Raw genomic sequence first — 25,751 nt, forward strand, 5'->3', positions numbered from 1 at the left:
GGCCTTTTTTTTTTTTTTTTTTTTCCCCCCCCTTTTTCGGGCAAGTTACAGTCACACAGTTTCGAAAAACTGGGAAGAGGACCCAGGCAACCCTCATCAACCTGCCTGCAAAGAAAGCTCCGTTGGAAGGGGCTGCGCCAGCACATTTCCCTGCCTCCAAACACAAACGCCCTGGGCGCCTCCACAGGAGATTAGTGTTCAGTAGGTCGGTGACGGGGCCGGCAATCTGCCATTTGAAACGAATTCTCCCAGTTATTTGTTTCATCAAGCAGATAGAAAAACATGGATTCCTTAGAAAGGTTCTGCAACTGACCATCAACTCCTGAGGGCCTCATGTCAGGTTCTGTGCACGCACTGAGCACCTACTGTGTGCCAGGTAAAGTGTACGTCCCCTGGTATCCCTGGATAAGACAGGCCAGGCAAGCTTTCTCAGCCTTCTTGGACTTTATAGTCTAGTCCCGGAGACTTAACAATAAGCAAGTAGCGATACGTTTTATGAAGACAATAATAGCGATGAGATGGAAACTCAGGGGTGCATGAGTGGGGGTTGCTTTAGATTACCTGCCAGGGGAGACCGCTGCAGAAACAGTGCGTCGAGCGAAGGAAACGGCAGTTGCCAAGGCCCTGAGGCTGGAGGAAGGGCGCTCTGTGTTGAAGGGGCAGGAAGAAAGCCATGCCCTGGAGCTTAGTGAATGAGGATGAACTTTTATCTTCCAAGACACTGCAAGGCGTGACGCAGGGGAACGCGACCAGATTCAGGTTTGAAAAGGCTCCCTCTGGCTGCCAGGCGGAGAATACACCCTGGGCATGGGTGGATGTGGGGAGATTGGGAAGGAGGTGCAGCCACCGCCCAGGAAGCTGCTGGAGACTTCCTCCAGGGTGCCGCAGACGAGGTGCGAGCATGATGGAGTTCAGGACAAATTCTGGACGTGGTTGCATAGTATTTCCTAACGGAGGGGTAGCACGCTTTATTACCATTCCTCCTAGTGATTCGGGTAATTTTGTTTCATCTCACTTTAGTGTTGTAGTCAGTGATCTGGTACATGCGTTTTCCTTGCCTTCTGGCGCCGGTACCTCGATGGGACAGATTTCCAGAGGGAGCAATGCAGGGTCAAAGAGCATGGATACTTTTAAAAACGTACTTCTCTGTCGCCCAGGCTGGAATGCAGTGGTGCGATCATAGCTCACTGCAGCCTCGAAATACTTGGCTCAAGCGACCTCCCAGCCTCCCCAGCAGCTGAGACTACAGGTATACTTCACCAGCTCCAGCAAATATTTTTCTTTTTTTTTTTTGTAGAGACAAGGGTCTCGCTGTGTTGTCCAGGCTGGTCTCGAACATCTGGCCTCAAGTGATCCTCTCACCTCAGCCTTCCAAAGTGCTGGGATTACACGCATAAACCACCATGCCTGGTTTATTTTAAATATTGGTAGATTTTGGGCCAGGCATGGTGGCTCACACTTGTAATCCCAGCCCTTTGGAAGGGCGAGGTGGGCAGATCACCTGAGGTCAGGAGTTTGAGACCAGCCCGGCCAACATGGTGAAAGTTCATCCCTACTGAAAATATAAAAAATTAGCTGGGTGTGGTGGCACACACTTGTAGTCTCAGCTACTCGGGAGGCTGAGGCAGGAGAATCACTTGAACCCAGGAGGCAGAGGTTGCAGTGAGCAGAGATCGCACCACTACATTCCAGCCTGGGCAACAGAGCAAGACTCTGTCTCAGAAAAAATAAATAAAAACAATAAATATTGCTGGATTTTTTCTAAAGGCTGTGACAACTTACATATTCAATAACAATGTATGAAGGTGCACTTTTCCTTATATTCTCAGCACTGGCTGTGGCCATGATTCTTAATTTTTCCAATCTGTTGGGTAGGAAGTAGAACTGAATTATTTCTTTCCTTTTTTCCTGTCCACTTTCTAGGGTGTGCATGTTTTCAGATATCTACTAGCCATGCAGATGCAGGTTTTTGTTTTTTCCTTTTCCAGGTGGGAATCTCACTCTGTCATCCAGGCTGGAGTGCAGTGGCGCAATATCAAATCTCCACAACCTCCACTTCCTGGGTTCAAATGATTCTCATCCCTCAGGCCCTCGAGTAGCTGGTATTACCGGTGCAAGCCACCATGCCTGGCTAATTTTTGTATTTTTTTATTCAAGACGGTGTTTGGCCATGTTGCCCAGGTTGGTCTCGAACTCCTGGCCTCAGGTGATTTATTTGCCTCGGCCTCCCAAAGTGCTGGGATTACAGGTGTGAGCCACTGCACTCGACCTTAGATGCAGTTGTTGTTGTTTTTTTTTTTTTGAGACGATCTCAGCTCACTGCAAGCTCCGCCTCCCGGGTTCACGCCATTCTCCTGCCTCAGCCTCTCCGAGTAGCTGGGACTACAGGCGCCCACCACCACCACGCCCGGCTAATTTTTTTGTATTTTTTTAGTAGAGACGGGGTTTCACCGTGGTCTCTATCTCCTGACCTCGTGATCCGCCTGCCTCGGCCTCCCAAAGTGCTGGGATTACAAGCGTGAGCCACCGCGCCCGGCCCCTTTTTTTTTTTGAGATGGAGTTTTGCTCTTGTTGCCCAGGCTGGAGTGCAGTGGCACGATCTCGGCTCACTGCAACCTCTGCCTTCTGGTTTCAAGTGATTCTCCTGCCTCAGCCTCCCGAGTAGCTGGGATTACAGGCGCTCGCCACCACGCCTGGCTAATTTTTGCATTTTTAGTAGAGACGGGGGTTTCACCATGTTGGCCAGGCTGGTCTCGAACTCCTGATCTTGTCTGACCTCGTGATCCGCCAGCCTCGGCCTCCCAAAGTGTTGGGATTACAGGCATGCATGAACCACCGCGCCCGGCCTGGATGTAGCAACTAATTTCTTCATGGCCTTTGCCCGTTGTGTTTTTCTCACTAAATTTTAATAGCTCATCCAATAGTATGACGCTGTTTATCATGTTTTGCAGTATTTTTCATATATTCTTTCATCTTCTAACTTTGTTTATACAATTTACCATGTCAATGTAAGATTTCAATAAGGTAAAATGTCTCCCCTTTCCTTTATAGTTTCTGGGAAGTTTGTTCAACTTTGTTTTTGTTTGTTTTGCTTTGTTTTTTGAGAGAGACAGGGTCTCACTCTGTCGCCCAGGCTGGAATGCAGTGGCACGATCTTGGCTCACTACAACATCCATCTTCCGGGTTCAAGTGATTCTTCTGCCAGCCTCCCAAGTAGCTGGGATTACAGGCGCCCGCCACCACACTGGCTAATTTTTGTATTTTTAGTAGTGATGGGGTTTCACCATGTTGGCCAGGCTGGTCTTGAACTCCTGGCTTCAAGCGATCTGCCTGCCTCCGCCTCCCAAAGTGCTGGGATTATAGGCATGAGCCACCATGCCTGGCCTTGTTTAATTTTGAAAGTTTTCTGGTGTTCTTACAAATATTCATTGCAATTTACTTTTTAACATTTGCCCTCCCATGTTTTGGGGACCCAGGATGGTAAAGCAAGACAGAAGATCTGCTGTCACTGGGCTTGCTGTCCAGAGTGGGTGGCAGGCAGGCCACCCTCCCTGAGGAGGCGTCTAGAGGGGCTTGCCTCTGAAGATGAGAAGCCAGAGGGAGCAGGAGTTAGGCTCAGAGCACCCTGGGAGAGGGAACGGCACCTGCAAAGGCCAACAGGGCTGCTTCGGCGAAGGTGGAAGGAGAGCAGGTTGGCCCCCGGGTGTGGTGTGAGTGGAGTCTGTGCAGGTCCAGTCTCAGAGGCCGCGTTCGAGTTGGCCTTGATCCCTTGGGTAATGGGGACTCTTCATAGGGCTTTAAAGCAGGGCAGTGGCCGCGCATGGTAGTTCACGCCTGTAATCCCAGCACTTTAGGAGGCCCAGGCGGGCATATCACCTGAGGTTAGGAGTTCGAGACGAGCCTGGCCAACATGGTGAAACCCTGTTTCTACTAAAAATACAAAAAACTAGCTGGGTGTGGTGGCACTCACCTATAATCCCAGCTACTCGAGAGGCTGAGGCAGGAGAATCGCTTGAACCTGGGAGGTGGAGGTTGCAGTGAGCTGAGATCACGTCATTGCACTCCTGCTTGGGCAACAAGAGCGAAACTCTGTCTCAAAAAAAAAAAAAAAGAAAAAGAAAACAAACAAAAAATAAAGCAGGCTGGTGATGTGATCTGATCTGGGACACAATTTCCACGGAGGACAACCTAACTATTTCTCCTTTTTCTTTTTTTTGAGATGGAGTTTCACTCTTGTCATCCAGGAAAGCAAGAAAAAGGCAGTGCTTGTCTGCGGAAGTGTTCATCCATTTCTTTCTTTTTTTTTTTTTTTTGAGATGGAATCTCGCTCTGTTGCCAGGCTGGATCTGCCTCAGCCTCCTGAGTAGCTGGGATTACAGGCACCCGCCACCACGCCTGGCCTTTTTGTATTTTTAGTAGATACAGAGATTCACCATGTTAGTCAGGCTGGCCTCGAACTCCTGACCTCAAATGATCCACCCGCCTTGGCCTCCCAAAATGCTGGGATTACAGGTGTAAGCCACCACGCTCGGCCACCTAACCATTTTTCCAAAGGAAGAATCCCCAAGTCTCTCGACCTGGCAATCCTACTTCTTGGCATTTGTCTTGTGGATATACACCCAGGTATGAAATGACTTGTCTATAAAGATGCTCAACACATCTTTGCTCATTATAGCAAGGTTAGGAAGTACCCATTGCTGGGACTGATTTTAAAAACAATGGTAGCGCTACATACTGTGGAATGTTCTGCAGCTGATAAAGAGGATGGGACAGGCCAGGTACAGTGGCTCACACCTGCAATTCCCGCACTTTGGGAGGCCAATGCAGGAGGATTGCTTGAGCCAAGGAGTTCAAGACCATCCAGGGGCTGGACACAATGGCTCACACCTGTAATCCTAGCACTTTGGAGGGCGGAGGCAGGTGGATTGCCTGAGCTCAGGAGTTCAAGACCACCCCGGGCAACACGGTGAAACCCCGTCTCTACCGAAAATTAGCTGGGCATGGTGGTGGGCGCCAGTAGTCCCAGCTACTCAGGAGGCTGAGGCAGGAGAATCACTTGAAACCGGGGGCTGAGATAGTGCCACTGCACTCCAGCTGGGTGAGAGTTGAGACTTCGTCTCCAAAAAAGACCAGCCTGGGCAATATAGTGAAACCCTTTCTACCACAAATTGTAAAATTAGCTCGGTGTGATGGCATGTGCCTCTAGTCCCAGCTCCTCAGGAGGCTGAGGTGGGAGGATTGCTTGATCCTAGGTGGTCGAGGTTGCAGTGAGCTATGACTGTGCCACTGCACTCCAGCCTGGGTGACAGATAATGTCTCTTTTAGAGACAGTAGGGAGGGTCTTTTAGGGTCGCAAGACCATTCAGTGGGGGAAAGAACTGCCTCTGACAAATGGCGATGGGACTACTGAGAGCCACATGCAAAAGAATATTGACCACCTGACCACACCATATACACAGAAATTAATTCAAATTGGATGAAAGTTTTTTTGTTTTTTTTTTTTTGAGACTTTGTCTCAAAAAAAAAAAGAAAAAGAAAAGCTAAATGACATTGGCCAGGCAATGGTGCTGTTTTTTTTACTCCTAGGTATATACCCAAGAGAATGGAAAATATACATCCACACAAAAACCTGTACATAAATGTTGACAGCAGCTCTATTCACAATAGCCTAAAGATGGAAACAAATAAAAATGTGGTCTACCCATACAATGGGGTATTATCCAGCCACAGGAAGGAATGAAGTACTTCAGGAGCTCAAGACCAGCCTGGGCAACATAGCAAGAGCTGTCTCTACTGAAAATTTTAGCCCAGTATGGTGGAGTGTGCCTGTAGTCCCAGCTATTTGGGAGGTAGGAGGCTTGAACCCAGGAGATGGAGGCTGCAGTGAAGTAGAATCGCACCACTGCACTCCAGCCGAATGACAGAATAAGATCCTCTTGAAAAAAACAAGAAACAAGCCAGGTGCAGTGGCTCACACCTGTAATCCCAGTACTTTGGGAGGCGGAGGCGGAGGCGGGTGGATCACGAGGTCAAGAGCTCGAGACCATCCTGGCCAACACGGTGAAACCCCGTCTCTACTAAAAATACAAAAATTAGCTGGGTGTGGTGGCATGTGCCTATAGTCCTGGCTACTTGGGAGGCTGAAGCAGAAGAATCGCTTGAACCTGGGAGACGGAGGTTGCAGTGAGCCGAGATTGCGCCACTGCAGTCCAGCCTGGTAACAGAGCGAGACTCCATCTCAAAAAAACAAACAAACAAACAAACAAACAAACAAAAAGCAACAAGAGATAAATGTCCAGAACAGGCAAATCCAAAGACAGAAAGTGGATTTGTGGGGCCTGGAGCTGGGGAACTGGGAGAAATGGGGGCAGACTGCTGATGGGTACAGGGTATCTTTTTAGAGCTATAAAAATGCTCTGGAATCAGGTCATGGTAACGGTTGCACAACTGTGATATACTAAAAGCAACTGTATACCTTAAAATGGGGAATTCCATCGTATGTTAATTACGTAACATTTTTTAGGAAGAATTGCCTAATTACAACCATAGATGCTCTGCCGTGGTTGTGGAGTGCAATGAGGAGGCAGGGACGTCCCTGAGAAGGCTGCCCTGGCACCTGAGACACTGGTGGGAACGATGGCTTCTGCTTTCATCTCAGAATTGCCAGCCCATGTGCGGTGGGATTTTAGGAAAGCTGGAGGTCAGTACTTTCGAGTGGGAAACAGCCCAATTCTACATGTTAGTGAGGAATTCAAGTCTTCCTCAATCACCGGGCGGGTCAAGGGAAACGTTTCTGCAGGCCGCCCTGGCTCACGGCCCTGCCTTGGGCTCCTGGGGAGGAACATAGAGTGAGAAGGGCCGGGCTGCCATCTCGGCTACAGGGGAGGTGGGGAGAGGGAGCTGCTCGGGCTTTGAGAGCAGCCAGGGAGGTAAGTAAACCCCGTGAGGAGAGGCCTCCTTAAAGCAGACAGCAGTGCTGGGAAGGCAGGTCGGCCACCAGGCCATGTCCCGGGACAGCACACTGGCCACCTGGGTGTCCTTCCCCAAGTGCATTCCACAACACGATCTGGGTGCAAGGAACATTTTATTCCATAGCTGTCTCCACCGAAGCCGCAGAAGCAAAGCCAGGAGCGGAATCCATCCTGCCAGCGCTGGGCTCTGGGGAGACATCTGTGCCCTCACCATGGAGGACAGAAGGGCAGGGGCCTCCAGACTGCTTGGTCCTGCCTGGGGCGCTCCTGTCCCTCTTTCTTGCTGGGGGACCTACCCCACCCTCCCCTCCCACCTCGGCCACAGAGGAACAAGGGAGACAAACTGAGGGCTCTGCAGTCCCCATTCAAAGCCGACATAATAGTCGTGTGGCCCCAGCCCAGCTAGGCCCATCCTCTGCGGCATGGCAGTGGTGACCAAGCACAGCCAAGGTCAGCTCCGCTCCCTGCCGTCTGAGAGCTGACCACAGGCAGACGAGATGCCCACTCTCTATTGCCGTAACACAGGAAAGGTGCTGGTGGCCACCCTCCCAAGAAGGCATGGAGCTTGGGGGGCCCCAGCCAGGCCCCTCAAGGTCAACACAGAGCTCGGTGGCTCACCTAACATCTGGGACGGCTGTGAGGCCAGGGTTGGGCGGCCCTCCCTGACTCTAGAGAGGGAAGAATTGCAGGAAGAGGCCCTCCACGTGCCTCCTCGGCCTTCTGGCAAGGCGGGCAGGGAAGGGACTGCAGAGACCTCCAGCCCTTTTGCTCCACAGGGGACTAATGTAGTCCAAAGAGCACACTGAACAGAACAGCGTCCAGCACGTGAGATGAAATCATCATCCACCATATAATAAACAGTTCAAAAAGTCACCCCCAGGCCAGATGGCACAGGCGGCAGCACGCTTCATACAGGATCGAGCTCTCATGGACGAGGGTTCCCAGGGCTTGACCCGCTTCCTGAGAGCAGGCCATGAAGCCCATGCCAGGTAGTCACGGTCGCAGGGTGACAGGCTGCTGCCAGCCCTCCAGTCCCCAAACCAGTCCTCGGCCCTGCAGCCAGGTGTCTGGTCAGTGGACAGTGGTGGGGGGCCAGGCTTTCTCGATATCAGGGTGCATGGCCTGTGGAAGCCACTCACAGTACTCAGCCAGCAGGTCTGCAGGGGAGGGAAGGAGGACAGCGTCAGGATGACCCTGGGCCCAGGGACTCTCCTCAGGAGGCAAAAAGCTGGCCAGCAGCTGTGGGGCCAGATCCTGCCAAGCCAGGGCTAACCATGCACAAAGCACAAAGCCCGTGCCTCGGTGACCCCATCCCGTCCACTCCCACCCCCTGGCCCTGGTCAAACTCACATTTGGGGTTTTTCTTCCAAGCAGCCAGCAAGGCTTCATGGCAGTCAGCCTTCCCTGCAACCAGGGCTCGCAGAAGGCTCTCCGTACGGGGCTGCAGCCTGTGGGGCAGGGATGCAGGTCGGTGGCAGACAGCCAGGGCACAGACGGGCTGCTGCTGGGGGCCCGAAAGCAGGGCAGGCATCACCACCCCACCAGCCCCACCCAGGAGGGTGAAGAACTGGCTGGGCATGGTGACATGCACCTGTAGCCCCAGTTACTCGGGAGGCTGAAGAGCTGGCTGGGCATGGTGACATGCACCTGTAGCCCCAGTTACTCGGGAGGCTGAAGTAGGAGGATCCCTTGAGCCTGGGAGTTGGAGGCTGCAGTGAGCCATGATTGCACCACTGCACTCCAGCCTGGGCGACAGGGCAAGAACTTGTCTCAAAAACAAACAAACTGGCTGGGCGTGGTGGCTCATGCCTGTAATCCCAGCACTTTGGGAAGCTGAGGCAGGTGGATCACCTGAGGCTATGAGTTCGAGACCAGCCTGGCTAACATGGTGAAACCCTAGCGCTACTAAAAATCCAAAAATATTTGCCGGGCATGGTGGCGGTCCCCTGTAATCCCAGCTACTCAGGAGGCTGAGGCAGGAGAATCACTTGAACCCAGGAGGCAGAGGCTGCAAGTGAGCCGAGATCACGCCACTGCACTCCAGCCAGGGCAACAAGAACAAAACTCTGTCTCAAACAAACAAAACTCAAAAGCAAAAAAACATGATTCTCTAGACAGGCCTTCTAAAAAATAAATAATAATAATAAAAGAGAAGGTAAAGGGTCCCCTTCCCCTAATCATCCCGGGATGGATGGCTCTAGATCCCACCTCCTCCCATCCACCCTGGCTGCCTCTGGTCCACATTCCTTGCCCACCAAGGCTGCTCTGTGCATGCAACTTGTCTCATCTAGAACCTTCCTCCAGATTTGTGCCCAGCTGCAGCCCTGGCTCCTTTGAATCTGCCCAGTGAGGCTCTCCCTGACCAGCCCAGTCGTACTCCACCCCCTGCCCACCGAGGCCTCACTCATGTCCTGCTCTGTCCCTCTGGGGCCGAGCAACGCCGCTGTGGGGCAGAGATCGTGTCTGTATCCCAGCCCCGAGAACGTGCCTGGGACAGGGCCGCACTGGAAAACGTGAGCTGGGTGACTGACGCGGCTCCTGACAGCCCAGTAGCGGGTGCTGTGCCCCACGCCCCATCTCGAGTCCCTGGCACCTGCCTGCACCTTCAGGCCTGCCTCCAGTGCCCCAAGGCCCTGCACCAAAGGCCCCACCAGCCCCAGGAAGGGGGAGGTGTCTGTGGGTCTGGACCACAGGCAGGAGGAGAGCAGAAGCAGGAGGCAGAGGGCAAGGGTGATCCCTGAAGCAGAGGTGGTGGGCGGGATGGGGCAGGGGTCTGCTCAGCTGGGAGGAAGTCCCCAGGGCCAGGAGGGCAGGATGCCTCCCACTGACACCTGGTGGCTCTGTGGGAGCTGCCCAGTGTCTCCCCTATCCCAGATTCATGTCCACCCAGAACATCAGCGTGTGACCTTATATGGAAAGAGGGTCACTGCAAATGTCATGAGTTAAGGAGAGGTCATCCTGGAGGAGGGTGGGCCCTGAATCCAATGACTGGTGTCCTTATAAGGAGAGAACACAGAGAGGGAGACTAGAGACACACAGAGAGATGGCCACGTGAAGATGGAGGCAGAGACTGGAGTGATGTGGCCACAAGCCCAGGAGGCCGGCAGAGGCAAGATGCACCCTCCCCGAGAGCCGCTGCACAGAGCGTGGCCCTGCAGAGCCTTCAGACCTGAGCACAGACTTCTAATGTTTTAAGCCTCCCTGTGTGTGGTGCTTTGTCCCGGCAGCCCTGGGGAGGTCATTCAGGCCTCGGACCCCTCCTGCCCACTGCAAGGCTCCCACCGAAGGCAGTACCTGGCCCACGTCTTCAGCATGGTGCTGGGGCTGGACAGCAGACAGCTCTGGTATGAGGCCAGCTTGCGGAAGACCTGATGAGAGACCACAGGAAGGGGTGAGGCCCGGGCTGCTGCTGCCCACGGTACCCGAGATGAGGGTCTGGAGCCGCTGTGCCACCTACCTGCCCTTCCAGCAGGAATCGGGCAAAGTGCTTGTAGCGGTCAATGCCCTCTGGAAAATCCACCTCGATGGCAGGGAGCGGCCAGCCCACGCGATCTAGAGGGTGGGAGCCAGTGAGACAGGGACCCGCCTGCAGCTGCCCTCCCGAGTCCCATCCCTGCCCCACCCGAGACATACACGTCCCGGGGCAGGGGACGGGACCATGTGTCCAAGAAGCCCACGGCTGCAGGAGGCTCAGGTTGCCCAGGACACTGCCCCAACTCACAGAACACGCTGGCCCGGTGACACAGCACCCGCCCCCGCTCGGGGCAGTAGGCAGGGGCTGGCTCCTCCAGGGGCTTGTCAAACTGGCAGTAAGAGGGCAGCAGGGCCGGGATCCACTGGACCTCCACGCTAGAGACGCCTGGGGGCCGGGGGAGGAAGCTGGGGTTACAGCAGCACCCTCCATGGGAGGGGCTCCCATCCCTCTGCCCCAGGGTCCCAGCCACACCCCCATTAGAGCCACCATCGGGGGACAAGGGGCTGTCCGCAGGCCTGGGCACCTTTCATGTACATCTTAGTGGTCTCCACGATTTCCTGGTAGACCACAAACTCGGGGAGCTCTTTGAAAAGGACGGAGCTGGGGTGGATGAAGACAGGGTCGTCGAGGAGAGGGGTCTGCAGAGAATGGAGAGTGATGTGGTCAGGGAAGAACCCACGCCCAGGGGCTCTGCATACTTTCAGCCCAGGAGAATCTGATTATCCACTCCAGCCACAAAAGTGGGAGAGTGTTCCATCTGCCGGGAAATGCGGCCCATCCACACGCTGGAGTCTGATCCAGCTGTGAAAAGGAAGGAAGTGCCCGGTGCGGTGGCTCACACCTGTAATCCCAACACTTTGGGAGGCCGAGGCGGGCAGATCATCTGAGGTCAAGAGTTCGAGACCGGCCTGGCTGGTTTCACCATGTTGGTGAAACCCCATTTCTACTAAAAATACAAAAAATTAACTGGGCATGGTGGTGCACACCTGTAATCCCAGCTACTCATGAGGCTGAGGCAGGAGAATTGCTTGAACCCAGGAGGTGGAGGTTGCAGTGAGCTGAGATCACGCCATTGCACTCTGGTTTAGGCAACAAGAGCAAAACTCCTTCTCAAAAAAAAAAAAAAAAAAAAAAAAAAAAAAGGAAGCACCGACACCTGCCATGGCGTGGATGGGGCTTGAAAGCATCACACTAAGTGAAAGAGGGCAGACATGAAAAGCCATGTATGTTGATTCCACTCATGCCAAATGTCCAGAACAGGCAGATCCACAGATGGAAAGCAGGATTATGAAAACGAGGGTGACGGGGAACTGGGGACTCACAGCTTACAGATGTGGTGTTTCTTTGTTGGGTAATAAAAATGTTCTAAAGTTAACTATGATAATGGTTGCAAAACTCTGTGAAAATACTAAAAACCACTGAATTGAACATTTAAATGGGGTTAAATGCAGGCCAGATGCAGTGGGTCCCACCTATAATCCTAACACTTTGGGAGGCCAAGGTGGAAGGATTGCTAGAGGACAGGAGTTCAAGACCAGCCTAGGTAACACTGCCTGTAAGCCCAGCGTTTTGGGAGGCCAAAGTGGGCAGATCACTTGAGGCCAGGAGATCAAGACCAGCCTGGCCAAAATGGTGAAACCCCATCTCTACTAAAAATACAAAACTTAGCTGGGCGTGGTGGCACATGCCTGTAATCCTAGCTACTTGGGAGGCTGAGGCAGGAAAATTGCTGGAACCCAGGAGGTGGAGGTTGCAGTGAGCTGAGTTCGTGCCACTACACTCTAATCTGGGCAACAGAGTGAGGCTCTGTCTCAAAAAAGAAAACAACAACAACAAAATTAGTCGGAGGTGGTGGTGTGCCCCTGTAGTCCCAACTACTCAGGAGGCTGTGGCGAGAAGGTTGTTTGTGCCTGGGAATTCAAGGCTGCAGTGAGCTATGATTGTGCCACTGCACTCTATCCTGGGCAACAGGGCGAGACTCTGTTTCTAAAAAAGACAACCCAAAAAGAGTTTAAATGCTGTGTGAATTCTATCTCCACTAAACTGTTATTAAAAAAAAAAGTTGGGAGTGAGAAACTAACCAAGGAAGATGTGGTTGTACTGCAAGCCCCACTTGTTCCTCGGTGGGGACCCACAGCTGAGAGGGAACAGGCCTCCCCAAACCCTGAAGGCCCAGCCTGCCTGCCCCTCGCCAGGTACCCCAAGCTACCCGGGCAGGGAGGTGGTGGGGGGCCCCACCTTGTAGGCATTCCTCCACTTGTCCTCCAGCAGCTCCTCGCTCTGGACCCTACGAGCCAGGTGGTCCCCCAGGCCGGCCGTCACAATCTGTCGCAGGTAGGTCACCTGGCTCTCGGTGGGCGGCTGCATCTTGGGATCCACGAAGAGCTCAGCCTCGGGGCACACGGCATTGACTGAGGGGAGAACCAAGAGTGAGGTCGGTGGTGGCGAGGCCCAGAGCCAGCTCTGCCCTGACCTCCTAGAAAGTCCCAACCACACTCAGTGCTCTAGCCTCAGCTACCTGCTTGTCTCAGCCCCTCCCCAGAGGCCACCAGCAGGACCCAAAGCCTCCAGCAGGCAGGACTGCAGCCGCCCCCCCCATCCCCTCCTTCTCCCTTGGGACAAAGCCCCACATCCTGCCTGGGCAGCAGAGCATTCCGCTAGGAGACGGCCCTCCCCTAACACGCAGGTGGCCTCAGACTCAGTTCTGGTCCATGATGTGAAGGAAGTTGCGGCTGGAATTCCTGGGAACGTTCAATACAGGAACAGGACAGCGGTGGGTGCCCTGGCCTCATCCTTCCCTTCTCCTGCCTGGAAGGTGGAGGCGACTAAGCCTCCAACTACCTCCTCAGCCCATGAGGTGACCTTAGGATGGAAGGCGCAGTGAATGGCAGGAGGATGGCAGCAGAGAAACGCCCTGGGCTGCTGACTCAGTGACTTCTCTTCCTTGCAACAATAAAGGGCTAATGTCACCAAGCCACTGCAACCAGCGCTGTCTGGAGGCTGACTGCAATTCTAAGCTGCTGCACCTGGAATGGGGCTGCTCTGGAAAGCCACAGCCAGAAGGACACACAGCATGGTGACAGGGCCACCACCATGCACCTGGCGCTGGGAGAAGGATCGGCTGGAAGAGAGCCATCAATTCTGGCATCAAACCCTGGGATCTGCTTAAATGGAAGACAAATTCCCCACTAGCCTTGGGTACAAGAACGTGGCCTGCCCAGAAGAGACCCAGTGTCCACGCTGCCCTCTCTACGCATGGTCCTCTGGCCATATGTTGGAGGACATTTCCTTCCTCTCAAGCTTCCCTGGGTGTTGGTGGCAGGAAGTATTTGTGCTGCTGAGCTGAGGCAGAGTCCAGGGCAAGGCCTCATCCTTCTGCATGAGAAGGGTCTGGGGGACATGTGGGAGGGAAGAGGGGTCCAGGCCACAGTGGTGATGGAAAATGGCAGAGGGTATCGCCAGGGAAAAGGTGAAACCGAGTGACGACCTGGTGGGGGAGGGCGCAGGCTGGCAGCTCGAATCTGTTAGTGCCCTGCTCGCGTGCACATTCCCTCGTGCCTGGAAAAGCTCCCCAAGTATTGATTTAGGGTTATAAATACATTTTGGTACGTAGCAAGTTTGCAAACATGGACTCTATGGATCACTTTTGTAAACACTTCAAGTGTCCAGGTCAGGTTGCCCGCCGGGTGCAGCGGCGTGCCGAAGCGGGGCCGTACCTGCGGTGGTCAGCTGGCCCCGCAGGCGCCGGATCTCCATCATGGCTTTGTACCGCAGCCCGTTGGCTTCGCAAAACTGGGGTGTGCAGCCGGCGTACTCGCAGGCTCCCACGGCGCCTGGGGGATGAAGAGGGGGCATGCTCTCTCTCTGACTCATCTCAGACCTGGGTGACCCTCCCGCCACCCTCCACCGGGCAGGGCACAAACCCAGCAGCACCATGAGGTCGCCGAGCTTCAGAGAAGCCCCCTGCCCTGCCCAGGTCCTCTTCATCTGGGCCACCCGGGCCCGCTTGCTCTTCAGCCTGGCAAGCTCCTCGTCACTGGCCGCTGGTCTGCAAATACACATACATACGTCTGGGCTGGGGTCTCAGCTGCACTCAGAGCCTCAGCGGGGGGAGCTCCTTTATTCATCAGGACAGGCTCAGAGGCCTTGTGGGGTCACTGATGAATGTAATTAAGGTATTAAGGTCCAGCTCAGAATTCACCATTGGCAGCCACCGCTGCACCATTTTTGTTTTTGATTTTTTGAGACGGAGTCTCGCTCTGTCGCCCAGGCTGGAGTGCAGTGGCGTGATCTTGGCTCACTGCAAGTTCCACCTTCCGGGTTCACACCATTCTCCTGCCTCAGCCTCCCAAGTAGCTAGGACTACAGGCGCCCACCACCACACCCGGCTAATTTTTTGTATGTTTTTTAGTAGAGACAGGGTTTCACCGTGTTAGCCAGGATGGTCTCGATCTCCTGACCTCGTGATCTGCCCGTCTTGGCTTCCCAAAGTGCTGGGATTATAGGCGTGAGCCACCGTGCCCAGCCACTGCACCATTTTTAAGTAATAAAAAACTCTGCAAACTGCTTAAATAGCCACCAAGGGTGGACTGGATAAATGAATGATGCCAGTGGTTTCCAAACCTGAAAATAATACTAACACTTACTTATGTGTCAGGCACAGCTCAAAGCACTTTGCTTGTGTTAACTCATTTAATTCTACCAACAATCCAATTATCATCATCATCATCATCCCCATTTTCCAGATGGAGAAAATGAAGCTCAGAGCGGTACAGTCACTTGCCTAAGGTCACACAGCTCAGAATGGCAGAGGGAGATTTGAACCATACCTGAGCTCTCAGTCACCACGCTACAGAGCCTTGACACCAGCATCGCACGGGAGTCTTAGAGATGCTGATCAGGGGATCTGGGCAGAGGCCAAGACACCTCGGTTTTCAAGACCTTACATGTGATGGTTAATTTTGTGTCCACTTGACTGGGCAAAGGGATGCCCAGATAGCTAGTTAAGCCTTATTTCTGGGTGTGTCTTTGAATTGGTGACTGGCATAAAGCTACTGCCCTCCCCAGTGTGGGTGTGGGCCACATCCGATCCACTGAGGGCCCAAGTAGGCAGAGGAGGTGTGACTTTGGGCTCTGCTGACTGCGTGAGCTGGGTCTTCCCTGCCCTTGATGCTCCTGGTTCCTGGGCCTTCAGACCCCGACTGAAACTGACACCACTTTCTGTTTCTCCAGACAACCCTATTACTCTCCCCCAAGGGATTCTGACGAATAGCTGGGATTACAGGTGTCCATCACCATGCCCGCTTTTTGATTTTTAGTAGAGACAGGGTTTCACCATGTTGGCCAGGCTGGTCTCAAACTCCTGACCTCTTAAGTGATCTGCCTGCCTCGACCTCCCAAGTGCTGGGATTACAGGTGTGAGCCACCATGCCCGGCTAAAGCTGCTTTTGAAGTTCAGATGCACTGACCCTGAAAAGATACAGGACACAGAAAAGGCAAGCTGCAGGACCATCTGATCTCATTTCCTCAAATTAAAACTCTGTCCGTGCAGAGCACAGGGAAAGGTCTGGAACTGCACTGGCCAATACGGTGGCCACTAGCCACATGTGGCTATTTAAATTTAAACTATTAAAAATAAGTAAGGTTTTAAGTCAGTTTGTTGCCGTAACTGCCACATTTCGCAGGTTCAGGCCACGTGTGGTTAGTGGCTGCGATATGGAATGGCCCATGCAGTGACATGGCCTAAACAAAGTTCCTGGTTAGAGTGGGTGGGACTGGGGAGGGGAAGTGGAGGAGGATAAACAAAGAAAAACCACCCAAATCTCAAAAGATTCCCCAGTGTCTGCTCTGTCATCTGACAAGATGGTCCAAACACAGGCAGATTGACCCTAAGGGAAGCAGCAGGCTTTGCACAAGATGCAGAGGCTCACAGAGTCAATGAAGTGACACTGTGGGCCTGCCTGTACCATTCACAGTGGATGAGAGATGGTGGCAGCCGAAGCCTGGCTCACAGCTGAGGGAGAGATGGTCATCAAAACTGATGGCGTGAAAGGCTGTTTTAGGAGTAATGATGTGAACGCTGAAGACTTACGAAGCCCTTGAGAAACTCAAGTTGCTTCCAGAAATTTCTGCAGAAATGACCCCTTTTATCATCAAGCTGCCAAAGGCAGATCTATGCAACAGGATGCCAGGAAATTATTAAATAATTGTTCATTCTAAGAATTAGCATGTAGTCATAATCTATAAGTAAATTTTGTTAAATACACAATGCACTAAACATACTTTCAACACACTTTCACAGTCTTAGTGTCACTTTTCCTAGTGTCACTTTTCCTTTTCTTTTTTTAGAGAAGGGCCTCACTCTGTTGCCCAGGCTGGAGTGCAGTGGCGAGATCTCAGCTCACTGCAACCTCTACCTCCTGGGTTCAAATGATTCTTCTACCTCAGCCTCCCGAGTACCTGGAACTACAGGTATGCACCACCATGCCTGGCTAATTTTTGTATTTTTTTATACAGACGGGGTTTTACCATGTCCAGGCTAGTCTCAAACTCCTGACCTCAAGTCTCAGCCTCCCAAAGTGCTGGGATTACAGGCGTGAGCCGCTGCGCCTCACCTTAGTGGCACTTTTCAAGGGTACTGCTTTTCCCTATTTTGGTCTATGTTTTAAATGGTTTCACTCAAAGTGTCCTTTTTCTGGAATCTATGACCCTCTGATGATCGGGGGGACCCCCCCACCTCCTAGTCTATTTGATGTGACATATAAGGGGCAACAGACAGGGACCAACACGGCCACTGCAGAGATCAGAATACAAAAGGGCTCAGAGAGAATGAGGGTCTTGCAGGAGGCCACCCAACACGCCGGTGATTCCCTAGGAAGCTGGGGTGCAGGTCGGCTCTCAGCCTGGAGCCCCCGTCAGGACTGGGCTTGGCCCTGAGTGCCCAGGCGCTAACCTCGCACCTGTCCAGCTCCTCAAACAGCTCCCGCACCGTCATGCTGGCCACGATGGTGATGGCATAGGGCAGGCAGCCGTGTTGCCGGCTCAGCGCCAGCATCTTGGCATAGCGGGGTGCCACAGGGAACGTGGCCATTGTCCGGCCCAGTGCAGTGATGGGGCAACTCAGCCGGTTCTTCTGCAGTTGCTTCACCCTGGAGATGGAGGTGGTGGTGGCAGTGCTCTGAGAGGATCTCTGGAGCCAGAGCTGGGAGGCCCCATGCTTGAGGCAGCTCAGGCCCAGCAAAAGGGAGAGGGCCCTGAACGGGGCAGGAACTGGGCTCTGCATCTCTTGGCCCTACCTTTCTGCTTTCTGGGGTGGTTGCAGGGCACCCAGCGCAATCAACAGCTCCTCGGCGGCAAGAAGGGCTTCCACGGAGGGAGGCGTCGGGAAGGGGAAGTTGATGACCTGGGACACAAGGAGACATGGCAGGGACAGGGTGAATGCCAAGAAGCAAGTCCAGTGCTCTTGCTCCGTCTGTGGCAGGCACTCCCTCCATCCCCTCTCTCCGGGCTCAGCTCATGCCAGTGGGGACACAGGGGCCTGGGGCACTCTCAAAGGCCAGGTCCCAACGGAACCCCAAAGCCTCCTTCACTCACTCACATCATCCATTCACTCAAAAACACGTCCCAAGCACTGGCTAGGCACTGAGGGCTGTGCTTTGCCCCTGCTGGGTGCTTTTTTTGGTTTTTAACAGACTATTATACTCCTAAGGACTGAGCGTCATTTGACCAGGAGGGGCCACAGGTAGTTAGTGAGGCATAATATGAATAAATTGGCCCAGTGCGGTGGCTCATGCCTGTAATCCCAGCACTTTGGGAGGCTGAGGTGGGCAGATCACCTGAGGTCAGGAGTTTGAGACCAGCCTGACCAATATGGTGAAACCCTCATCTCTACTAAAAATACAAAAATTAGCCAAATGTGGTGGCACTCGTCTGCAGTCCCAGCTACTTGGGAGGCTGAGACAGGAGAAAATCACTTGAACCTGGGAGGTGGGGGTTTCAGTGAGCTGAGATCACACCACTGCACTCCAGCCTGGGTGATAGAGTGAGACCCCATCTCAAAATAATAATAATAATAATAATGTGAATAAATTTATCACAACAGCCAAAAGATGGAAGCAACCCATGCGTCTCTGAATGGAGGAGTGGATGAACAAAACGTGATCCATCTATAAAATGGACTATGATTCAGCCGCGAAAAGGAATGAAGCAGCGACACGCACTACGCCATGGATGGAACTTGAGAACAACACACTCAGGGAAAGACGCCGGGCACAAAGGCCACATGTTGTAGGATTCCATCTGCATGAAATGTCCCAAACTGGCAAATCCATGGAGAGGAGTGCGCACAGGGGCCAGGGAGCTGGGAGGTGGTGACAGATAATGGGCACATGCTTTCTTTCTGGGGTGATGAAAATGGCCATGGTGGTGATGTTTGCACAACTTTATGAACACACTGGAAACTACTGACCCGCACACTTTCAATGGGTGACTGTGTGGTGTCTGAACTCTATCTCAATAAAGCTAGAGGCGGGGCGGTGCAGGGGGGCGGGTCCCTGCAGCAGGGACGTAGGTAGGGAGGCAATGCTAGGAACCCAGGTCTGGGGGAAGGCAGGTGGGGGCCTGCTCTGGAGCTGACCCAAGAGCCCGGGGAAGCCACTGTGGAGTTCCTACAGAGTGGACTTGATGTCACTTGTGGGAGGCACTCCTGACAGTGCTCCCAGCCACACTGAGCTCCCAGCCCAGCCCTGACACTTTTTATCCATGTGACCCACAATCAGGCCTGTCTCAGTGCCTCAGGCTCCTCATCTGGGAAATGGGGTGATAACACTAGTAACTCCCTCCTAGAGTGGCTGGGAGGATAACCCGAGGTCACATGTGCAGAGCGCCCAGCACATATTTGGCATCCATGTTTTTTTTTTTTTTTTTTTTTGTGAGATGGAGTCTTGCTATGTCACCCAGGCTGGAGTGCAACAGCGTGATCTCGGCTCACTGCAACCTCTGCCTCTCGGGTTCGAGAATTCTCCTGCCTCAGCCTCCCGAGTAGCTGGAACTACAGGAGCCCACCACCGCACCTGGCTAATTTTTATATTTTTAGTAGAGACGTAGTTTCACCATATTGGCCAGGCTGGTTTCGAACTCCTGATGTTGTGATCCGCCCGCCTCAGCCTCCCAAAGTGCTGTGAGCCAATGCACCCGGACTTTTTTTTTTTTTTTTTTTTGAGACAGAGTCTTGCTCTGTCTCCCAGTCTGGAGTGCAATGCAATGGCATGATCTCGGCTCACTGCAACCTCTGCTTCCCAGGTTCAAGTGATTCTCTTGCCTCAGCCTCCCAAGTAGCTGGGATTATAGGCACCTGTCACCACGCCTGGCTTTTTTTTTTTTTTTTTTTTTTTTTTGGAGACGGAGTCTTGCCCAGGCTGGAGTGCAATGGAGCAATCTCAGTGCACTGCAACCTCCACCTCCCAGATTCAAGCGATTATCCTGCCTCAGCCTCCCAAGTAGCTGGGATTACAGGCGTGTGCCACCACACTCAGCTAATTTTTTGTATCTTTACTGGAGATGGGGTTTCACCTTGTTGGCCAGGCTGGTCTTGACCTCCTGACTTTGTGATCCACCTGCCTCGGCCTTCCAAAGTGCTGGGATTACAGGCGTGAGCCACCGTGCCCAGCCTCCCTGGCTAATTTTTTTTTTTTGTATTTGTAGTAGAGACGGGGTTTTGCCATGTTAGCCAGGCTGGTCTCGAATTCTTGACCTCAACTAATCCACATGCCTCGGCCTCCCAAAGTGCTGGGATTACAGGTGTGAGCCACCATGCCCGGCCAGCACCCATGATTTTTATTAGGTGAAGAAATCAAGCCCAAAGCAGCATGTAAAATATCACACAATATTCAGAAAACCACAGTAATAAAGTACAGGATATTATGTGTTTGGAAACATAACTGGGACACAGGTCACAAATGGTGGACAGTGGGACAGGCTTCACCTTCTCCCTGATGAGCTCAAGTATCTGAAGTTTTTATAATTTTGAACATATTAACATCCAGAAAAATCAGTGAGCACAGATGTTTAAAAGGCACTAGGAGACCATGTGAGTTCTGTCACTTATTAGATGTGTGTCCATGGACAAAAACCTTCACTTCCCTGCCTCTGTTTCCTCATTGGTTAAATGGGGATCTGAATGCCCACAGGACAGCATGCAGCATGGCACGGGGCACTGCCTGACTCAGCCTGCCCTGGAGGAGAGGGAGGGAGGGTGAACCTAGAGGGATCCCCCCCTCCACTGGAGGACTGGGTCGGAGAAGGCTGCAGCCAGGAAGAGCTGGCAGCACGTTCTGCATGCCCCATGGACGGATAGTACACAAACAGCGTGCAGGACCCTGCTGCCTCTATTCCAGGCAGCCATCCCCTGGGTGCCCACGGGGGATGCAGCACTGGGGAGGCAGCGGTCACAGGAGCCCAGAAGCCCTGGGAGCACCTGCTGATGCACTGTTGTGCTGCAGGCCAGGCACCAACAGACCCAGCTCTGGGCTCCCTGCCTCAGGGAAAGGGAGGTGGCCCACTGGGGTGGCTGAGAGCGGGGCTGGGGGCAGCCACTGACCTTTTCAATGTTGAGAGCCTTCATTTGAAGGATTAAGTCTTCAACAGGCCTCCGGGTGATTTCTGGAGGAGGAAACTGCTCGAAGTCACCAAAAACCGCAGATGAATACAGCCTGGACAGAGAGAAACCGGGACAACAAACACAAAACTCACACCAAAAACCACAGATGAATACAGCCTGGACAGAGAGAAACCGGGACAACAAACACAAAACTCAGCCACGCCACTGGGACTGGATCTTGACCTGACAGCAGGCACGGTGTTTCACCTCTTCCTGCCTCGTTCTCCTCACCTGTGAAATGCAGCTCAAATTGCAGCTGCCTCGTAAGGAATTGGTGAAAATTAATTAGATATTATTCCACGGGCTGGGTGTGGTGGCACACGCCTGCAATCCCAGCACTTTGGAAGGCTGGGGCGGGCGGACCACTTGAGGTTAGGAGTTCGAGACCAGCCTGGCCAACATGGGGAAACCCCATCTCTACTAAAAATACAAAAATTAGCCAGGCGCGGTCGCGTGAATCTGTAGTCCCAGCTACTCGGGAGGCTGAGGCAGGAGAATCACTTGAACCCAGGACGCAAAGGTTGCGGTGAGCCAGATGGCGCCACTGTACTCCAGCCTGGGCGACAGAGCAAGACTCCATCTCAAAACCAAAAGAAAAGGTATCATTCCACTTAAAACAGGGGATGGTGCATATCACTCTACACTTTAACTACAGTTACTTCTTACTGGTTTTCTTTGTAAATTTTCTAAATTTTCTACTTTTGTAATTAACATGTAGCCCTGACAAAAGGAACAGCAATAAAGCTATTTTTTACATACACGCACACACACACTCATACACACAATTACAGCACACGGATTAGGAGAAAATATTTGTCAATGACACATCTGATTAGGATCTAATATCCAGGTTATGAGACAAAGTCTCGCTCTGTCGCCCAAGCTGGAGTGCAGGGGAATGATCTTGGCTCACTGCAACCTCTGCCTCCCAGGTTCAAGTGATTCTCCCGCCTCAGCCTCCCAAGTAGCTGGGATTACAAGTGCATGCCACCATGCCCAGCTAATTTTTGTATTTTTAGTAGAGACGGGGTTTCACTATGTTGGCTAGGCTGGTCTTGAACTCCTGACCTTGTGATCTGCCCACCTCAGCCTCCCAAAATGCTGGGATTACAGGCATGAGCCACAGCGCCTGGCCTAAAGAACTCTTACAGATCAACAATAAAAGGACAAATAACCTAATTAAAAATGAACAAAAGATCTGAATAGGCAGTTCCCTAGGAAGATGCATAAAGGGCCAATAAGCACATGAAAAGAGGCCATCATTAGTCATTAGGGAAACATATAAACAAAGCCACAATGTGATACCACTTCACACCCACCAGGAGAGTTAGGCTCAAAAATACTGAAGCTTTCATATTAAAAAGAAAGTGGGGGCGGGGGAGGTAGGGGCACCTGTTCTCAGGACCAGGGCAGGGCTGTGTGTGACAGGAAATAGTCACACATTAAAACAAAACAAAACAAAAAAAACACCTGAAGCCAGGCACAGTGCCACGTGCCTCTACTCCCAGCTACTTGGGAGGCTGAGGCGGGAAGACTGCTTGAGCCCAGGAGGCGGAGGCTGCAGTGAGCTATACTTGGGCCACTGAACTCCAGCCTGAGCAACAGAGTGAGACTTTGTCTCTCAAAAAAACCCCCAGCAAAACAAAAATATTAAAAATAAGTGTTGGTGCTGGCCAGGCGCGGTGGTTCATGCCTATAATCCCAGCACTTTGGGAGGCCGAGGCAGGTGTTCAAGACCAGCCTGGCCAAGATGGTGAAACCCCGTCTCTACTAAAAATCTAAAAATTGGCCAGGCACTGTGGCTCATGCCTGCAATCCCACCACTTTGGGAGGACGAGGCAGGTGGATCACCTGAGGTCAGGAGTTCGAGACCAGCCTGGCCAACATGGTGAACCCCCATCTCTACTAAAAATACAAAAATAAGCTGGGTGTGGTGGTGGGCACCTGTTGTCTCAGCTACTTGGGAGGCTGAGGCAGGAGAATTGCTGGAATCCTGGCGGCGGAGGTTGCAGTGAGCTGAGATTGAGCCATTGAATTCTAGCCCAGGCTGACAACAGCGAGACTCAGTCTCAAAAACAAAACAAACAAGCAAACAAAAAAATTATACAGACATGGTGGCGCATGCCTATCATTCCAGCTACTTGGGAGGCTGAGGCAGGAGAATTGCTTGAACCCGGGAGGCAGAGGTTGCAGTGAGCTGAGATTGCACCACTGCACTCCAGCCTGGGTGACACAGCGAGACTCCATCTCAAAAAATAAAAATAAAAAAGTGCTGGTGATGTGAAGAAACTGAAAACCTCATTCACTGTTGGTAGGCATGTAAAATGGGGCAGCTGCTGTGGAAAACAGTTTGGCGGTTCCTTGGTAAGTTAAACCAAGAGTTACCATACGGCCCAGCGGTTCTCTTAGGTTCCACTGCAAGAGCAATGAAAACGGAGCCAGACAAATCCTTGCACCTGAGTGTTCAGAGCAGCACTATCCACAATAGCCAAGAGGTGAAAACAACTAAACGTCCACCGGCTGATGAACAGACAAACAAAACTCGGCACATCCATATGGTGCGATATCATTCAGCCACGGCCAGGAATGGGGTGCTGACACCTGCCACCCAGAGTGAGCCTCGAAAACTCAACGTGCTGAGTGGCAGAGGCCAGACACGAGGGGCCACACTTTGTATGACTTTATTGCATTTATCTGAACTGTCCACAATAGGCACATCCCTAGAGACAAAAACTAGTGGACTGATGCTTGTCACAGGCTGGGGTGGGGAAGAGGGGGGTGACTGCAATGGCCATGGGCTTTCTTTATGGGTTGATGGGAAGTTCTGACATTGATTGTGGCGATGGTTGCACAACTCTGTGACTGTCCTAAAAACTGGATTGTACGCTTTAAAATTATGCACTTTATGGTATGTGAATTATATCCTGATCAAACTGTTAACAAACAAACAGCACTCAAGAGCTGGGCCTGACCTCAGTAACAGAATAAAGAAACAGTGGCCGGGCACGGTGGCTCACGCCTGTGATCCCAACACTTTGGGAGGCCAAGGCGGGCAGATCACGAGGTCAGGAGATCGAGACCATCCTGGCTAACACGGTGAAAACCTATCTCTACTAAAAATACAAAAAAAAGAAAAAAAAATTAGCCGGGTGTGGTGGCAGGTGCCTGTAGTCCCAGCTACTCAGGAGGCAGAGGCAGGAGAATGGCGTGAACCCGGGAGGTGGAGCTTGCAGTGAGCCGAGATCGCGCCACTGCACTCCAGCCTGGGCAACAGAGTGAGACTCGTCTCAAAAAAAAAAAAAAAGAAAGAAACAGTGCAAGTAGGCCAGTCACGGTGGCTCACCTGAGGTCAGGAGTTCGAGACCAGTCTGGCCAACATGCTGAAACCCCGTCTTCACTAAAAATACAAAAATGAAAATAAATAAATAAATATAATAAAAATACAAAAATTAGCTGGGCGTGGTGGCGCACACCTGTAATCCCAGCTACTTGGGAGGCTAAGGCAGGAGAATTGCTTGAACGTAGGAGGTGGAGGTTGCAGTGAGTCGAGATCACGCCATTGCACTCCAGCCTGGGTGACAAGAGTAAAACTCCATCTCAAAAAAAAAAAAAGAAATAGTGTGAGTATCTGAAAGCCAGCAAAACGGCTGGGGAGCACCCCAAAGTCACAGGGGCCCAGCAGGACACGGGACGCACTACAGATGGAGGCGGGGTCAGCGTCCTTCCCTTGTTCCTCAGTGGCTATTGCAAGGCGGCACCAACGTCCCTGAGGAGGAGCCTGGGTGACCCACCTGTAGCAGTGGCCGGGCTCTGTCCGTCCTGCTCTGCCCGCTCGCTGGTCAGCTGATGCCTGGGAGACCCAGGTGACACGGAAGGAGGATACACCAGTGACGCGGTCATAGTAGCGCTTCTTGACCTTCCCACAGTCCACCACGTACTTGATGCCAGGGATGGTAAGAGACGTCTCGGCCACATTGGTGGCCACAACACACAACCGAATCCCCTCCGGTGGAGGCTTAAAGACCTAGGATTTGGGGAAGGGATGGCAGGAAAACACCAGAATCAGGAAAGAAATCATGGAATGGAGGCTCAAGGACAAAGCCAGCCAGGCTGGTGTGCTGGAGAGGTAGCAAGGACAAGCCATCCCATCTGGGACCCAGTGCCTTGGGGGAGGGTTCCCTATTCTCCAAAACTACCCCAATATTCCTCAAAACTCTGGGGATGCTGATCAAACAGCAGATGGAGAGGACCACCAAGGGCTTGACCAACCCCACTGCAATGCCCTTAAAAGGGCCCCAAAAGCTGGGCACTGGCCCAGCACGGTTACCTGTGCTTGCTTCTCTGGGGCCAGCAGAGAGTACAGCGGGAGCACGTGAAGCGGGAGGGAGGCGTTGGGCTGCTCGCCTGGAGGGAAAGCAGAGGCCACTGGCACCCGGGCCGGGACAGATGCCTGCAGGCAGGAGCCGGCCGCAGCGGCCCTGCACCCCCAGGCTGCTCCACCAGAGCTCCTTTCTTTGTCCTGCTGCGGAGGCTCCCCTTGGGACCAGCCAGGCCAAGCCTGGGGGGACTGCTGACGTTCCCAGGGGATCTCGTCTCTACTGCCCTGAACCGGATCTGAACCCCTGTGCTGCACAATCTCCTCCTCCAA

The 25,751-nt window shown here is 52.7% G+C and overlaps 1 protein-coding gene and 1 long non-coding RNA gene across 4 annotated transcripts in view; one reads left to right on the forward strand and one right to left on the reverse strand.

Moving 5' to 3' along the window:
- The first annotated feature begins 4,237 nt into the window (after positions 1 to 4,237).
- Positions 4,238 to 18,824, forward strand: LOC134732073 (uncharacterized). Its single transcript, XR_010115002.1, has 3 exons — positions 4,238 to 4,623; positions 6,524 to 6,700; positions 18,548 to 18,824. It is a non-coding gene; the product is annotated as an uncharacterized lncRNA (long non-coding RNA).
- Positions 7,068 to 25,751, reverse strand: part of DHX37 (DEAH-box helicase 37) — a 44,163-nt gene continuing 25,479 nt past the window's right edge. Inside the window, exons 14-27 of one of the 3 annotated variants that reach the window (XM_055236224.2) lie at positions 25,431 to 25,507; positions 24,895 to 25,127; positions 21,044 to 21,155; positions 17,742 to 17,848; positions 17,406 to 17,594; positions 14,370 to 14,494; positions 14,163 to 14,279; positions 12,685 to 12,857; positions 10,970 to 11,084; positions 10,693 to 10,830; positions 10,429 to 10,523; positions 10,266 to 10,339; positions 8,322 to 8,419; positions 7,068 to 8,128 (exon numbers count right to left, since the gene is read on the reverse strand). In XM_055236224.2, coding sequence (XP_055092199.1) covers positions 8,043 to 8,128; positions 8,322 to 8,419; positions 10,266 to 10,339; positions 10,429 to 10,523; positions 10,693 to 10,830; positions 10,970 to 11,084; positions 12,685 to 12,857; positions 14,163 to 14,279; positions 14,370 to 14,494; positions 17,406 to 17,594; positions 17,742 to 17,848; positions 21,044 to 21,155; positions 24,895 to 25,127; positions 25,431 to 25,507 — 1,739 coding nt within the window. In that variant the 3' untranslated portion in view covers positions 7,068 to 8,042. The other 2 variants (XM_063614749.1, XM_055236222.2) reach the window with 2 other exon arrangements.

The sequence above is a fragment of the Symphalangus syndactylus genome, chromosome 13 (genome assembly GCF_028878055.3).
Source record: "Symphalangus syndactylus isolate Jambi chromosome 13, NHGRI_mSymSyn1-v2.1_pri, whole genome shotgun sequence".
NCBI classification, from domain to species: Eukaryota; Metazoa; Chordata; class Mammalia; order Primates; family Hylobatidae; genus Symphalangus; species Symphalangus syndactylus.